Genomic DNA, 16,631 nt, shown 5'->3' with positions numbered 1-16,631 from the left:
AAGCATGGAAGGGAAGTTTCGGTCGTTTTAAAATGTAATGGGAAACTTTTCTCCAGTTTAGGGTATAAATTGCCTACAGAAAGAATATTTGGTCAATGTTGCTTCTAATTTGTTACAGTAAAAGTCTTAAAACATGAATTCTTGTGTGATCCTTTCAGTCAGTCACTGGAAGTTTGAATTTCTTGTTAAAAGTTATTGGTCTCTACAGGGATTGTAACAGTGTCAAGCTGTTCCATGCATAAACTTTTGGGACTTTCTTTCTGCAATGTTCGATAGGGATATATATCATACATAGGAGTGATGAGAATACGGTGCATATTTACATCACAGGCACTTGGGTTGTCTGATGAGAGGTCACAATAATGTAGGTACTTGAGTTGGGTGAGATATATTAATATAAACGCAGATATAGTGTTCATTGTTAGAATATGATATGTGTCACTGTCATTTTCTACTATTCTAGTTCATAAGGGGAAGTAATTTTGTGATCAGCAAATCGCAGCATGAGAATCAACCTTGACCAGTAGTTAATCGCACAACTCAATCTGGTCCAACCAGGGTTTGATGTTCTTCACTGGCTCATGTACTAAAGTAAACTAACTTGCCTTCCTAAATTGTTAGAAACAGAGAAATAAACAAAAATGTAATCGGAGCACTTTACATATCTTTTCTTTTTGAAGGATCAAATTCAAAAGAGGTAAAGGGAAGGTACACTGAGGGCGACTTGCAGTTTGGCTGGAATTGGAAAACTATTGGCGGCAGATTGGCTTCTCATTATACAGCCAGTTGACTTTCCTCACCATTGATTGCAATGGAAAAGAAAAGTGGGAAAGGGAGGTTGTGGTGTACAATAGTTGACCAATGTACAACTGCCAGTTTTACACATGCAAGGAAACTGAAAATTACCCTCAGTTTCGAGTTAGCTATTCTTCAGTGAGAATGGTCAAGGTATGGAATGGACAGCAAAAAAAATACAGATAGTGGAGGTTGATGTTATCAGCAAACCAGACAAATGCCAGGTGAAAAATGTGACACCATGGTATGAGGGATATTGTACGATATGATGACTCAAATTTTTGCTATGGCAGAGAGGGTCTCCATCGTGGCTAAAATAGTAGAAATGGCTGACAATCCTAAGTCCTACCGCCGAACACAGTATTTCTTAGTCTCACGAGAGCTGGACTGGAATTGACCTGGGGTTCATGGATGCAAGCCTTACGGTGGCAGCAAGTCATTTAAATTGTCAGTTGCCTCCATGAAGTTGGATTTTGGGAGTCAAGGAGTGCATAACCAGGTGTGTGCGCATTAGACCAGGTAAGAGCTGGTTTGATCTTTGTGCATTCGTTTAGATAGCCAGAGTACTCGTTTGGATAGATAAAGCTCCCCTTTGAAAATGATTCTTGGGGAATTTGGAGATGGTGAGGCACCCTTTGGGTCAGCAATGCACCCTTTGGGAGAGGTAAGGCACCCTTTGGGCAGGGTATGGTACCCTTTAGGATTGTTTTTTTTTAACAAACATTTTATGGAGGTATTTTTGGAATTGTAACAACAACAAAATAAACAATGAACATGAAACTATAAACAGAGTGCAAAAGCCGTCTCCCTTCCTTACAGGTACCACCTGTATTAACCCCCTTCTCTAAGCTAAACTAACCCCCCCACCCCCTTCTGTTGATAATTAATTTTCCGTGAAGAAGTCGACGAACGGTTGCCACCTCCGGACGAACCGTAACTGTGACCCTCTCAAGGCGAACTTGATTTTCTCCAAACAGAGAAAGCTAGCCATGTCCGATAGCCAGGTCTCTGTCTTTGGGGGCTTTGAGTCCCTCCAAGCTAATAGTATCCGTCTCTGGGCTACCAGGAAAGCAAAGGCTAGACCGTCTGCCTCTTTCTCCTCCTGGATTCCCAGATCTTCTGACACCCTGAAACTCGCCACCTCTGGACTCAGTGCCACCCTTGTTTTTAACAGATGGACATGACATCTGCAAATCCCTGCCAAAATCCCCTAAGCTTCGGGCATGTCCAGAACATGTGGACATGGTTTGCTGGTCCTCCTGCACATTTTGCACACCTGTCATCCACCCCAAAGAATCTGCTCATCCGGGCCACTGTCATGTGAGCCCGGTGAACAACCTTAAATTGTATCAGGCTGAGCCTGGCACATGTTGTGGACACATTGACTCTACTCAACACATCTGCCCAAAGACCATCCTCTATCTCTCCTCCCAGCTCCTCCTCCCACTTGCGCTTCTGCTCCTCGGTCTGCGTCTCCTCTGACCCCATAAGTTCCTTGTAAATGTCAGAGACGCTCCCTTCTCCTACCCACCCTCTGGAAACTACCCTGTCCTGAATCCCCCTTAGCGGTAGGAGCGGGAAGGTTGACACCTGTTTACGTAGGAAGTCCCGCACCTGCAGATACCTGAATTTGTTTCCCCTCGCCAATTCAAACTTCTCCTCCAGCGCCCTCATACTCAGCAAGCTCCCCTCTATAAACATATCCCCCATCCTCTCAATCCCTGCTCTCCACCATATCCGGAACTCCCCATCCATACGTCCCGGGGCAAACCGGTGATTATTACAGATTGGGGACCAGACCGATGCTCCCTCTGCTCCCACATGTCTCCTCCATTGCCCCCAGACTCTCAGGGCCGCCACACCACGGGACTGGTGGAGTACTGCGCCGGCGGGAACAGCAGAGACGCAGTTACCAACGCCCCCAGACTAGTGCCCTTGCATGAAGCCGCCCCCATATGCTCCCATGCCGACCCCTCCACCACCACCCACTTCCTGATCATGGCTATATTCACCACCCAGTAATAGTTACTAAAATTTGGCAGCACCAGCCCGCCCTCTCCCCGACTCCGCTCAAGCATTACCTTCCTTACTCGCGGGGTCTTGCCCGCCCAAACAAAGCCAGTGATCACTTTGTTGACCCGTTTAAAAAAGACCGCGGAATAAAGATGGGGAGACACTGAAATACAAACAGGAATCTCGGGAGGACCGTCATCTTCACCGTCTGCACCCTCCCAGCCAGTGACAATGGAAGCGCGTCCCATCACCGAAAATTGTCCTTCATTTGGTCTACTAGTCGGGCCAGATTTAATTTATGCAGCCGGTCCCATTCATGTGCCACTTGAATGCCTAGGTACCTAAACTTCCCCCGACTAATCTAAACGGCAGATCCCCCAATCGCCTCTCCTGTCCCCTCGCCTGGACCACAAACATCTCACTTTTCCCCATATTCAGCTTACACCCCGAAAACGAGCCAAATTCCCCGAGAATACTCATGATTTCTTCCATCCCCTCGATTGGGTCCGGTACATACAGAAGCAGGTCGTCTGCATAGAGCGAGACTCTGTGCTCCACGCGCCCCCCCCACCCCAAATCCCCCGACCAGCCCATTCCAGCTCCTTGAGGCTCTCAGAGCAATTGCCAACGGCTCTATAGCTAGCGCGAACAACAGTGGGGAGAGGGGGCATCCCTGTCTCGTCTCCCGGTGCAGTCTAAAATAGTCCGACCTTGTCCTATTCGTCCGTATGCTTGCCATAGGAGCCTGTAACAGCAACCTGACCCAGTCAATAAAGCCCCGCCCAAATACGAACCGTCCCAGTACCTCCCATAGATAATCCCATTCTACCCGATCAAAAGCCTTTTCTGCATCTATTGCGATCACTACCTCCAACTCCCTACATTCCGGGGGGCATCATGATCACGTTTAACAACCTTCTTACATTGGCCACCAACTGCCTACTCTTAACAAACCCAGTCTGGTCCTCCCTAATAACGTCCGGAACACAATCCTCAATCCTGGAGGACAAAGTTTTGGCCAGCAATTTGGCATCCACATTCAACAGGGATATCGGCCTGTGGGACCCACACAGCTCCGGGTTCGTGTCCCACTTCAGAATCAGCGAAATCTTGGCCTATGACATCGTCGGGGGCAGCACCCCTCTTTCCCTTGCTTTATTGAACATCCTCAACAACACCGGCCCCAATATCCCAGAGAACTTTTTATAAAACTCCACTGGGTATCCGTCCGGCCCCGGGGCTTTACCCGACTGCATGGCCTTCAGGCCCTCCACTATCTCTTCCAACCCGATCGGGGCCCCAGCCCTTCTACCAGCTCCCCATCCACCTTTGGGAAATTCAGCCCCTCCAAGAAGTGTCTAATCCTCTCCGGCCCCGTAGGGGGTTCTGACCTGTACAGCCTACTGCAGAAATCCCTAAATGCCTTATTCGCCCCTGCTGAATCTCCAACCAGGTTCCCATCTCCATCATTTACTTTTCCTATCTCCCTGGCTGCCTTCCTCTTTCTAAGCTGCTGTGCAAGCATTCTGCTGGCCTTCTCCCTATGCTCATAGATCGCCCCCTCGCCTTTCTCAGCTGCTCCATCGCCTATCCTGTGGTTAACAAGCCGAACTCCGCCAGTAGTCTCTGCCGTTCCCTTAAAAGCCCTGCCTCTGGGGTCTCCGCATACCTCCTATCGATCTGTAGTATCTCCTTTACCAGTCGGTCCGTCTCTGCCTTGTCCACCTTTTCCCTATGGGCCCGTATCGAGATCAGCTCCCCTCTGACCACCGCCTTCAGTGCTTCCCAGACCACCGCTGTAATTGACCTGCAGGTAGCTCTGAATACATTTCCTGAGCCGCTCGCACACTCCTTCGTCAGTCAGAAGTCCCACATCTAACCTCCATTGGGGGCGCTGGTTACTGTCTTTACTAACCTGCAGGTCAAGCCAGTGCGGAGCATGGTCTGAGATTGTGATCGCCGAGTACCCCGTGTCCACCACCCCTGCCAGTAAGGCCCTGCTCGAAATAAAGAAATTAATCCGAGAGTCCACTTTGTTCACGTGTGAGTAGAAGGAGAATTCTTTCACCGTCGGCTGTCCAAATCTCCATGGATCCAACCCCCATCTGTTCCATGAACCCTTTTAGTTCCTTTGCCATTGCTGGCACCCTGCCTGTTTTCGACCTTGACCGGTCCAAGCCAGGGTCAATAACTGTGGTGAAGTCCCCTCCCATGACCAACCTGCATGAGTCCAGGTCCGGTATCTTCCCCAGCATCCTCTTTATAAACTCCACATCATCCCAATTTGGCACATACACATTTCTTAATACCACCTGCATCCCCTCCAGTTTCCCACTGACCATAATGTACCGACCTCCCACATCCAAGACTGTTCTATCCGCCTTAAACACCACCCGCTTACTGATCAGGATCGCGACCCCTCTAGTCTTTGAGTCTAGTCCCGAGTGAAAGTCCTGACTGACCCAGCTTTTCCTCAATCTAATCTGGTCGGTTACTCTAAGGTGCATCTCCTGCAACATTATCACATCCGCCTTCAGTCCCCTGAGATGCGCGAACACACGTGGCCTCTTGACTGGCCCATTTAACCCTTGAATATTCCAGGTGATCAGCCTAGTTGGGGGGCTCATTGCCCCCCCCCTTTGCCGATCAGCCATCCCTTTTTTGGGCCCGCCTCCAGCCCATGCTTCGCGCCTCCACTGGTCCGCCCCCAGGCAGCCTCCGCCCCCATCCTCCTCTCTGTCCCTTAGCCCCAGTCCCTCCCTCATCAGCAGAACATTTACCCCCTCCTCCCCAAGTAACAACACTCTGTAACCCAACCCCTTTAATAAACCGAACATATTTCCCCCCCCCCCAATGCGCTTCCGTGAGCTAGCCCGCCCAGCTAGCTTGGTGGCGCCCATCCCTGGCGCCGGATATTCTCCCACCTATTGTTCCCTCCCCAGCCACTCATACAAACATATTCAACATCAAACAATCCCCACAAAATTGCCCGACAGAAAAGCACCAAGATCTAAACAAGCACACCTTCATCCCCCAACAGTGCAAATGTAAACCTTAACTCACTCAGCTCTACTGCTGGTCCCAAATCAATGCAAAAGGCATTACAAACAGCTTCCACAAAACGAAAAATGAGAAACTTTTTTTAAAAAAAGAACAGAAAAACAAACAAAAAAAACCCCAAAACCGTTGCAGCAAAGTTCAAAATTTCTCAGTCCACCACCAGTCCTTTCCTTTTCGCGAAGTCCAGCGCGTCCTCAGGCGACTCAAAATAAAAGTGTTGTTCCTCATGCGTGACCCAGAGATGGTCCGGATACAACAGTCCGAACTTCACCTTTTTCTGAAAAAGGATCGACCTAATCTGGTTGAAGCCTGCTCTTCTCCTGGCCACCTCCACACTCAGGTCTTGGTAAACCTGCAGGATACTGTTGTCCCACTTACAGCTCCGTGTCTGCTTGTCCCACTGTAGAAAGCGCTCCTTATCCAAGTACCTGTGGAATCTCACCACCATTGCCCTCGGGGGGTTTCCCATTTGCGGCTTCCTCACGAGTGCTCTGTGAGCCCTGTCCACATCCAAGGCCGGGAGAATGCCCCATTCCCCCAGCAACTTCTCAAACATATCTGCAATGTATGCCCCAGCATCCGCTCCTTCGGACCTCTTCGGGTGCTCAACGATTCTCAGGTTCTGCTGGCGGGACCTATTCTCCAGGTCCTCCACCTTCTCCAGGAGCTTCTTCTGCTGGTCTCTCAGCATCCCCACCTCTATCTCCACCCCAGTTTGATGTTCCTCCTGCTCAGCCAGCGCCTTCTCTACCTTCTGGATTGCCCGATCTTAGGTGTACCATCTAAGCTCCAGCCGCTCAATTGACTCTTTTATCGGGTCCAAGCAGTCCCGTTTCAGCTTTTGCAAAGCCTTCCTGAATAACTTGCATCAGCTGCTCCGTTGACCGCTGGGTCGACAAACCAGAGGTCCGGTCCTCGGCCATGCTGTCTCCTGCTGCAGCTTCAGCCCAAGCCTTCTCTGTCTTTCTGTTTCTGCCTTTACGAGCACTTCTAGTCCTTCTCTCCATGCACCGATGTGGGAATTCATTACACAATTGCCTCTGTCATCAGTTTTACAATTAAAGTCCGGTAGAAAATTGGGGGGAAAGGTCCAAAAGTCCGACCAGAGCGGGAGCCACCAAATGTGCGACTTACTCCTTCATAGCCGCCACCGGAAGACCCCTTTAAGATTGTTAAAAGTAAACATGATTGTGGGTAAAAGGTGGAACTGTCAAAGCTGTCAACAAATTGTCAAGTTGTCAAAGAGCTGTAAAGCTGTCAAAGAACTATCAAATCTGTCAATAAACTGTCAAATCCACTGGAACTGTTAAAGCTATCAATAAATTTATTTAACTCTACAAAAAGCACCTAGGCAAAGATACTCCATTTGGGAGACTTGTTGAGACAGAATTGTGTGCAGTTCGCATTCCCAGTGGAGGTGTTATGTGGAAAGAGAGTCAGGACATACAAATGGGCCAGCACAAATTCTGACCGCTGGGGCCAGAGTTAGCGCTAAAGAATTAGAAATTAAAAATTATTTCAACTAAGTTCTGGAGCCAAGAAATATGAGGCCCTCCAACCTTAAAAGAATGCATTAATTCTTCTAAGGTCGGAGGCCCCCTAATTCTAACCCAGCCTGCTCTCCGGCATGGAAATCAGAACTGTGAGCCATCATTTTTAAAGGTCAGGTTTGTCTCTACCTGTTTCTGCACATAACCCTGGAGAAAAAAATCTTGGCCAATATTTCTGAGACCACAATGTTCCTTTCCAGTCTAGTACATTATCATGTTCCTACCATCTATTATATTGTAGTCCGGGACCAGGAATTATGATTCAGGTATTTTGGGGAAAATTATTCAAATAAAATAGTTATTAACTTAATTTTTCAGATAAACAGATGGATCATTGCATTAATTGCTGCAGCAGGTGATCAGCATGACATCTGTCAGCTTGACTATTTTGTGCAGACAGACTAACGACTCAAATGTGACAACTGTACATAAAAATGGTCATGGAAAAGGCAAGGGCTGGAATTCTCCGGTCATTGGGATGACCTGTTCCCGCCGGCAGCGCACCCCCACCCATTGGTTTCCCAGCGGCAGGGGGTGGCCTCAATGGGAAGTCCCATTGACAAGTGGCGGGAGGACAGAATCCTACCACCGCAAACGGCTGCGGTAGGGGGACTTGAGAATCCCGCCCAAGGATTTGGGTTCCTGAGGGACCACAGATCACTTGCGCTACTAATAGATCATGTGAACATAAAAAAGGACATGAATAGCAAGTTATTAAAATATCCCTTCAATTCACTCATGAAAACAATTTCCATAATTATCTATAGCTCCATAATTCATGTAAGATATTGCGAAGATAGCGCTCTTTTTACCGTTATTCAGGAGCAGAACCAAAAATAGCAGAATTGGTTGGAAAATGGGTCTGAAATACTTTAAAATATTTTACCTCTCGATTGTCTGCTACTATAACCAGTTCGACATATTTAGTGGTCTTCGATATATCTCTCTTGCGCTGCAAAACAAGGTACAGCTAATAAGTTGTCAATTTTTTATAACTCTCAAAGTCTATTTATATACATCAGAAGTGAAGAGATTGAAGAGGACATCACAAAGTTCCAAAGAGGATGATGCACCAACATTTCTATTAACTTTCATGTACATGTGAACTACATTTGAATAATTCACCATTTTTAACTCCATGTGACTTCAAGTAAAGTCTTTTCCTGAACGGACAGCATTGTGTTTGCGAACCTTCCATTAAAACCTAACCGACGTCCACTGTGATCAGTGATCAGTAAAGGTAGAATTAAATCCATCCAGCAGTACCTTATTTATACTGGAATGCTCAAGGCTGTGCTCCCCAGGGGCAAGCTCAAATTTCTAGAGATAATGGGTGGGAGTGTCTAGACTTTCCACACATTAAATTAACTTGAGGTTGGTTTTTAAAATTTCTCAGGTCCCCAGAGAGTCTATGAAGTTGAGTTGAACCTAATTTTCGGAGTAATAGTGCAATCTAATGTCAATGCTAAAATGTTAAAGTTGAAATGCATCATTAAATTGCTGTGCTTTATTTAAGATTATAAAAAAAGATTTAGAACCGTAACGATATGGAAGTGACCTAATCTGGTATATTTTGTCGAAGGTGGGATACAGATTGTTACTTTTGATCTCACCAAACTAATTTAAAAACAAATGGAGGCAATTTTCAACTTTTGTTTTCAGCTGAAAAGCCAGCAGACAGCAACTGAAAATCTAATAGGAAGGTAGCATCAGTTGGCCCATTAATGCATAAGGCCCACCTGATGAAGCAAATGTTTGGCTTTTGTGGCCTCTGACACCTGTACCAGCTGATGCTTTAAACACTTTTGTCTGAGACAGCAGATGTTAGGGAAGGGTAAGTGAAATGCAGTGATCTTTCACTGTACTGCCTGGACGGCTCTTCAGCTTTCAGACAGGGGTGACTGATGGGGGTCTTTGTTACGGGTCTAATGGAGTATCTGGTGGGGGTCTCTGCTAGTGGGGGTTCTGATGGGGGTGACTGAAGGAGCTGGGTGGGGGGGTTGGTGGGGAGGGGAGTTGGGTCAACCTCATGCATGCGCGCTGTGGGGACATGACCTGTTATTCCAGGGGGGTGGTGGGAGGATGCTCCTACTTGTGCAGGATTTGTTTTTTTTAGGAGTTGTAGGGCCCGCTGTCAGACCTCAGGATTGAGCCGCCCGCTGCAAATGGCGGCCCAGTCCTGGAATTCTGATGGGATGCAGCGAGCTCTCCACAATGCATAAATTTAATAGAATCATAGAATCCCTTCAGTGCAGAAGGAGGCCATTCAGCCCATCGCGTCTGCACCAACCATCCGAAAGAGCACCCTACCTAGGCCCAACCGCCCCCCTCCTATCCCCATAACCCCATTTAACTTTTGGGCACCAAGGGCAATGTAGCATATTCAATCCATCTAACCTTTGATCTCTGGGAGGAAACCGGAGCACCCAGACGAAAACCACGCAGACAGTGGGAGAATGTCAACATACGAGGTTTTTATTAGAAGTGTTAATAAAATAGTTTGACCTCACAGACGCTCATCCAAGATCAGAATTGAACCCGGATCCCTCACGCTGTGAGGCAGCAGTGCTAACCACTGTGCCACCCATGGTAAAGGAGAGGCCCGTGGTAAAGGGGAGAGATTCACATCCTGGGACCCGCTCCTAGCGCCAGCAGAGACCAGTCCCTATTCTCCGCTGGCGGGAGCACTAAGGCTCCAGAGTAGAGAATTCTGGCCTACATCTTTGTTTTTCACCTTCAGCAATCAGGACCCTATGCTCTAGCACTCCCCCCAGAAACTATTCTTCATCTCTCATTCTACCTTTAAGACACTCTTTATTATAACCCACCTATTTGACCAAGCTTTTATGTAACTATCTAAGCTCATCTTTGACGCTGGGTCAGTTTTTGTCTCATTATGCTTCTGTGAAATGCTTTGAGACATTTTTCTACATTAAAGGTGCTAATATATATAAGTGTAGGTTGCTGTTGATACATATTACACATCTGAAATGTGTAGTTCTATGCAGATGCTCCTTTTTGTACATTTCTTCTGTAGAGTAAAAACTAGTTGGAAACGAAACATTTTCCGCTTACATGGCAAAATCATTAATTGCTTTGGAGACAAAGCAGCATTTTGTCGCCAGATGATAATGCTTGGGTGCCAAATGCTGGGAAATTGGACAATCTGCAGATTTAAAACATGTGGCCCTCATCAGGGTGTACGATGCCTACGACACATAGGACTCAATTTGTCTTTAATCATGAGGTCAAACTATTTTATTAACACTTCTAATAAAAACCTCGTATGTTGACATTCCCAGTATTCACCTGATATGTTCGTAATATCAACATCGGAATCTCGCAGTAGCAGGATGCTCAGAACCCTTTCCCTCTCTCTGGAAATATTCTCCCATTGTGCACAAAATGTGAAAATTAGGCACACATTTGTAAAATTTGGGTTTTTATTGTTTGCAGGGCTTTCCTTTTTCACATCTTCCTGTAATAATTATATTTAAATCGTTTATTTTGAATTTTTCTTTCCAGTAATGAGGCTGCTAAAATGCACAAAGGATTGTTGAATTACATGCTCTGCTTTGCAACTCAACATTAATCTGGAGGCAGTTTCCCAATGACGAAGTTAAGAATATGGTAAGAGCCAAATAGACACATGTTTCTGGGCCTTGGTAGACAAGTGAAAGTGTAAAGCCATGCATTTATAACTGTAATGGTATTCGGTAGTACTGAGTCTACTTGTGATAAATGTCCCAATTTAAATGTCAAGATTGCTTAGGAGATGTTTATTATCTTATAACCCCAACACAATTGGGACGCTGCCATCTAACTTCTTTTCAGTTAAGCGCACAGACAGACAGTCAGTTAAATTACTTGATTGGGCTCCAAATCCATCATGTTGTCACAGTAATGTCAAACATTTCAAAAGCAAAGGTAACAAACAAGAGATTTGCAATCTTATCTGATTTAAAACATATAATTGCTTTTGTTTCTTAGTAACTGAGTTGTAAGAGTCGGTGAATAGCACAATTCAAGATTACTGGGGGGGGGGGGGGGGAGTTCTTTCAGTCTGTGGCTTTTGCATTAACAACTATGCATTCATTTGTAGTATTCATCAGATAAAATAACTTCCATGGATTTGTTTGAAAGCGGTGGCTACAAGGGAAAGGCAAGTTTTGAAACTATGCTGCTCAATTTCTAGCAGCAGTTGGTAGCTCTCTTGTCTCTGAGTCAGATGATTATGGGTTCAGACTTTGCTCCTAGACTTAAGCAAGTAATCATAATCTGGTTCGGCACTTCAGACCATGGGATTCTGTCTCTCAGATATTAAACAGGTTCCATCTGTCTATTCATGTGGATATGAAAGATTCTAAGAATCCAAGATCCTATTTGAATTGAGGAAGGAATCATCTCAGTATCCCCGCCACTCATCCTCCTCCCAAACCAACATCATTCACTAATCCTTTAACTCATGTCCTGGTTAGAGTCTCGCTCTGCACAACCTCGCAGTTTCATTTTTTAATAATAATGATCTTTATTGTTGTCACAAGTAGACTTACATTAACACTGCAATGAAGTTACTGTGAAAAGTCCCTAGTCGCCACACTTCGGCGCCTGTGCTGGTATGCTGAGGGAGAATCCAGAATGTCCAATTCTCCTAACAAGCGCGTCTTTTGGGACTTGTGGGAGGAAACCGGAGCACCCGGAGGAAACCCACGCAGACACAGGGAGAACGTGCAGATTCCACACAGACAGTGATCAAAGCCGGAATCGAACCCCGGACCCCGGAGCTGTGAAGCAACAGTGCTAACCACTAATCTACCATGCCACCTGCTTACAAAACAACAGCGTCTACACCTCAAAAGTAACTCTTTGGTGTGAAGTGCTTTGAGGTGACCAGGAAACATGAAAAGCATTAGACGAATGTGATTTTAAAAATCTATTTTCTACAACATGTGCTTCTTTTTTCATCAACTATTTTTACACATAACGTATTTGAAATATGTATTGAATATCACTGAGGACAACAAATTCTGCCTGACTAGCCCACACAGTCATTTTGATTCATAAGTACATGCATGCTCCTTGCTTTAGCTAACATTGTCAGAGTTGAAAAAGAGGTTCTAAAGCTTAATTCCCACCAAGCGCCAGCTGTGAAATATTTAAGAAGATTGAATGTCAAATACAATTTTATTTTATTAGTTTTCATCCTTTTTGTATCTCCTGGCAATTGTTAACTTAGGGAAGTCTTCATGTCGCAACAGGTCAAGGGTAAATGGGTAATGGAATGCAAGTGTGGAATTGCAGATCGAATGTTTTCCGTGTGATGCTGAACAATGAACCCATGACATTGCAGATCACTGTCGGGCACAAAATGTTCTCCTTATCTACTGCTGCCTGCTGGCCTAAACAGCAACATGCTACAGTGCCCCATAACTTTCCAACAGCTAGTTCTGCATTAACTGGAAGAAGACCCAGTTAGCCTCTTATGCCTTTTAAAAATTGTGTTTATCCTCACATTTAAAAAAAATATTGCTTTGTATGAAAAGGAAAACATTCAACTCCAACCTTTCTATGTCTGGTCATCTTTTATACTGGAAGATGGACCATTGCTAAGGCCATTGCCAGGATAAACAGTTAGGAATCTGTTAGGAATCTGAAGAGTGACAGCAGATTTATTGCAAAATAATTATATTAGGAAGTTCTATAGAAAGCTCCTTAAAACACCATTGCTACTTGGCCACACATTGTATGCCATATTTTATTCCTTTAAACAAATGTAATTAACCTACCCTCGTAGAAGACCTCTGCAGGGACTCGACAATGCTGTCCATAGTGGTATCTGATGTTCCGAAGTTATGTCCACAAGCACCCACATTTCCCTGAAGATTTTCTGCTCTGTAGATCAAGTGTGTGTTATCGGTAGCACCTTCAATGGGTTCTAATATGTAACTTTTATTTTCAAATGAAACAAATCCCCTATCAAAAAAACAGAGAAATCTGTTCAGAAGAGACAGTCGCTAATCATTCAACTTAAAATGTTCACACTCATAATTAAGTACCTTCATAGCTTTAACTCACTCGATTTTTAGCTTTCTCTGCTTCTAAAAGTCCCTTGCCCCCAAGAACTCTCCCTTACTCTGATTCTGGCCCCTTGTGTGTTCCTCCCAACATTGACGATTGTGCTTCTATCAGGTAGGCCCTACATCCCACCACCCTCACCAGCTCCTCCTCCGATAAGACCTTCCTTAAAAAACATCTTGTAATCTTCCCTCCAAATATCTCCTTTTTTGGTTCGGCATCCAATTTTGCCTGATTAAGCTTCAATGAAGCATTAGGGACATTCATTTTCTGTTGAAGATTCCATAAAATGTAAGCTATTGTTGCTGTCATTTAAAGCTTTTGGACAGAAATGATGTGGAAAATTTATACATTCTGTATTAAAAGTCTAAATTTGTATTGCTTCTCGGCCTTTTGGCTGAGCTCTAGCACCAGATCAAGCTCAGGATGAGGTGCAATGCCTTTCCTTGTCAGCTTGGATCTTGTATGTCTCTCTTGTGGAGACAATGCATTGGCTTCAATTTGAATCTGAATTGGTTTTTGGAGTAAGCAATGAGATGGATTAAGGATTTGTCCTGTCCACTCAGCTTTGTAACTTTAAGGATGCGATTGAAAAAATATTAAATATTAAAATAATTAAATTTGCAGCTAATTAAATTATATCTATGAAAGCATTACCAGGAACTCATGGATTCCCATAAAATTATCAGACATTAATATTTTTTCTCATTTTTTGGGTGCGTACATCAACTGAAAAAACTCAATGGGCGGGATTCTCGGAGACTGTGTTCGGGATTCTCCGACCTAGCGCTGGGGCAGAGAATCCCGCCGCCCCGACGCCGGCTTCCCCGTTCTCTGGCGCCTGCGGGATTGCCGCCATGCCGGTCGAGGGCCGTTGACAGCGCCACCGCACCTCCCCGCGATTCTCTGGGCCCCGATAGGCTGAGTGGCCGACGAGTTTGGCCGAGTCCCGCTGGCGTGGATTACTCAGCTCCCACACGGCGAGACCTGGAAGGTGAATGTGCGGGAGCCGTCCTGGAGGGTCGGCGGGGTATCCAACCCCAGAGCGGGGAGGGCCCCCATGGTGGCCTGGCCCGCGATCGGCGGGTGGGCTGGTTCCGTGGGGGCCTACTTTACTCCGTGCGGGGCCACTGTAGGGCCTGGGCCGGCACGGTGAAGGGAACCCCCGCACGTTCGCGGAAATACGCCGGCCATTCCGTGCATGTGTGGAAATACGCTGGCCGGTCCACGGGACTCACACAGGCCGTTGCGTGCCGGCTGGAGCTGCGGGGACCACTCCAGCGCCATCCTAGCCCCCTAGAAAAGGGAGAATTAACCCTAACTACGGAGAATAACCCTAACTTCCGGGGGCTGGTAGACGCCAGAGTCGTTGGCGCCGGTTTTCACGCCGGCGTGGGACATAGTCCCATTATTAGAGAATCCTGCTCTAAGAGTTGATGCCGACGCAGAATTCGTGGACTTTCACGACAGCAAAAAGGGTGTCAAACCTGGATCAATTAAGCAACTGTGGAGGGGCTAGCACCGGCACGGTGGAACAATCGATTCCAATGAATCACAGGTCCGTGAGTGACACTCGGGAGGCTGACAATCTGCAGCCGCACATACATATTACAATCCCCACACACATTCATCACAACAAGATAGCACTGGTTGTGATGGAGCACGCCCACCCCTAGGGGGGTGGCTGACACCCATACGACCTGTGGCCCTAAGTTCACAGCGGCTGTTAACGACATGCGCAGCTGCATGGCTGCCTTGCTGGCTTCGGCAATGGTGTTCCGTGCCCGTCCATCCCGACCTCACAGCTCACCTCCTGGCCACCCCCCACTACTCCTCCTGGCCCTGGCAGAAGCACCCCAGCCAACGGTACAACTGAGAGCAAACTATGGCGATGTTGGACACTTTCCATGCCCCTTCTCTCTCCTCAGCAGCCACAGCGGCAGTTTTGCGATTTTTAAAAGCACAAGTGAACCGCACTGTCGGGATCTCGGTCCATCGGAGGCAGAACATCGCGGAGGACCTGGAGAATTCCAGGTCAGGCCCCCTAATGACATGCAAACGGTGTTTACTGTATGTGCGTTCCAGACTGCATTGACGCCGCTGTCGAGGTGACGGAGAATTGTGATTTGTCGTCAAATGGGCGCCCGCTGCAATTTTAGCGTCAAACCTATTCTCCACCCAATCACTTTTTGCGATTTCGGCGTCAGCCAATGGAGGGAGAATCCCGCCCAGTAAGTTTGCAGTTGTTTTTTTTAACCTTATTATCACTAGGGCAAGAAAAAAACTATGTTCAGTACTTAATATTTGTTAAGTGGTGCCTGAAATGTTTGCCACAGCACTTTCTAATTTCGTAGCAATTTATCCTTAGTGAGAACCCAATTAAATTCAATAAATCAACAAATTTCAGGAAACCATAAAGCATAAAAGAGCTTTTGTATTTTCCAACTATTTGAGAGCTTGAATTGATTTGGTGTAATGCACCATGGTCAGCAGTGAAGAAAGTGCCAACATAAACTGTCTGCTTGTATTTCATGTGTCAGTACTTTCCTATACTTTCCTATACTCGCCACAAGTTAACATTGGTTCAAATTTCACATCGCCATGAAACCTTCCTTTGATTTCTCATGATGCATAGCTCTAATATTCTCCACCATGACATGACCCCACAGAGAGATTTTTCTTTGTATGTAGTAGCAATCTAATGATTTTTACTGTACAGAGTTTATATTTGGAGAGCCGAAGCTAAATGGGAATTAACTGATGAGACAGATTCTTTCCCAACCTTTTACATGCAATTCTGTTAAGCAATATGCTACCATGGTGATTAAAAAGCAATGTCGATAAAAAGACACGTGAAAACTGCATTTGTCCTGCAGGTATTATGAGAAAATTTCTGAAATTTCCTTTTCACGGAATCATTTTGTCATTGACAGTGAGGTGTGTTAAACTGATGGAATCCTTGGGCAAAATTCTCCAATTCTCGACGCCAGACACTAACCGCAATTGGAGAATCGGGCGTCCGGCCAAAACCGAGGTCTGTGCAGAGCGCCGATTCGGGCGCCATGCTCCGGTCCCTCGCTGGTGGCAATAACGAGGTCTGTGCCGGTGGCGCCATGCGTTTAAATGTGACTAGCGGAT

General features: G+C 46.1%; 1 protein-coding gene across 3 annotated transcripts in view; it reads right to left on the bottom strand.

The window, feature by feature from the left end:
• Window positions 1–16,631, bottom strand: part of LOC140393136 (disintegrin and metalloproteinase domain-containing protein 12-like) — a 597,415-nt gene that overhangs the window by 174,469 nt on the left and 406,315 nt on the right. For all 3 annotated transcript variants that reach the window (XM_072479211.1, XM_072479210.1, XM_072479212.1), the window contains 2 exons: window positions 13,205–13,391; window positions 8,305–8,370 (listed from right to left, as the gene is read on the bottom strand). In XM_072479211.1, coding sequence (XP_072335312.1) covers window positions 8,305–8,370; window positions 13,205–13,391 — 253 coding nt within the window. The remainder of the gene's footprint in view (window positions 1–8,304; window positions 8,371–13,204; window positions 13,392–16,631) is intronic.

Source organism: Scyliorhinus torazame, chromosome 16, assembly GCF_047496885.1.
Source record: "Scyliorhinus torazame isolate Kashiwa2021f chromosome 16, sScyTor2.1, whole genome shotgun sequence".
NCBI lineage: Eukaryota > Metazoa > Chordata > Chondrichthyes > Carcharhiniformes > Scyliorhinidae > Scyliorhinus > Scyliorhinus torazame.
This window is presented reverse-complemented; position numbering and strand designations above follow the sequence as displayed.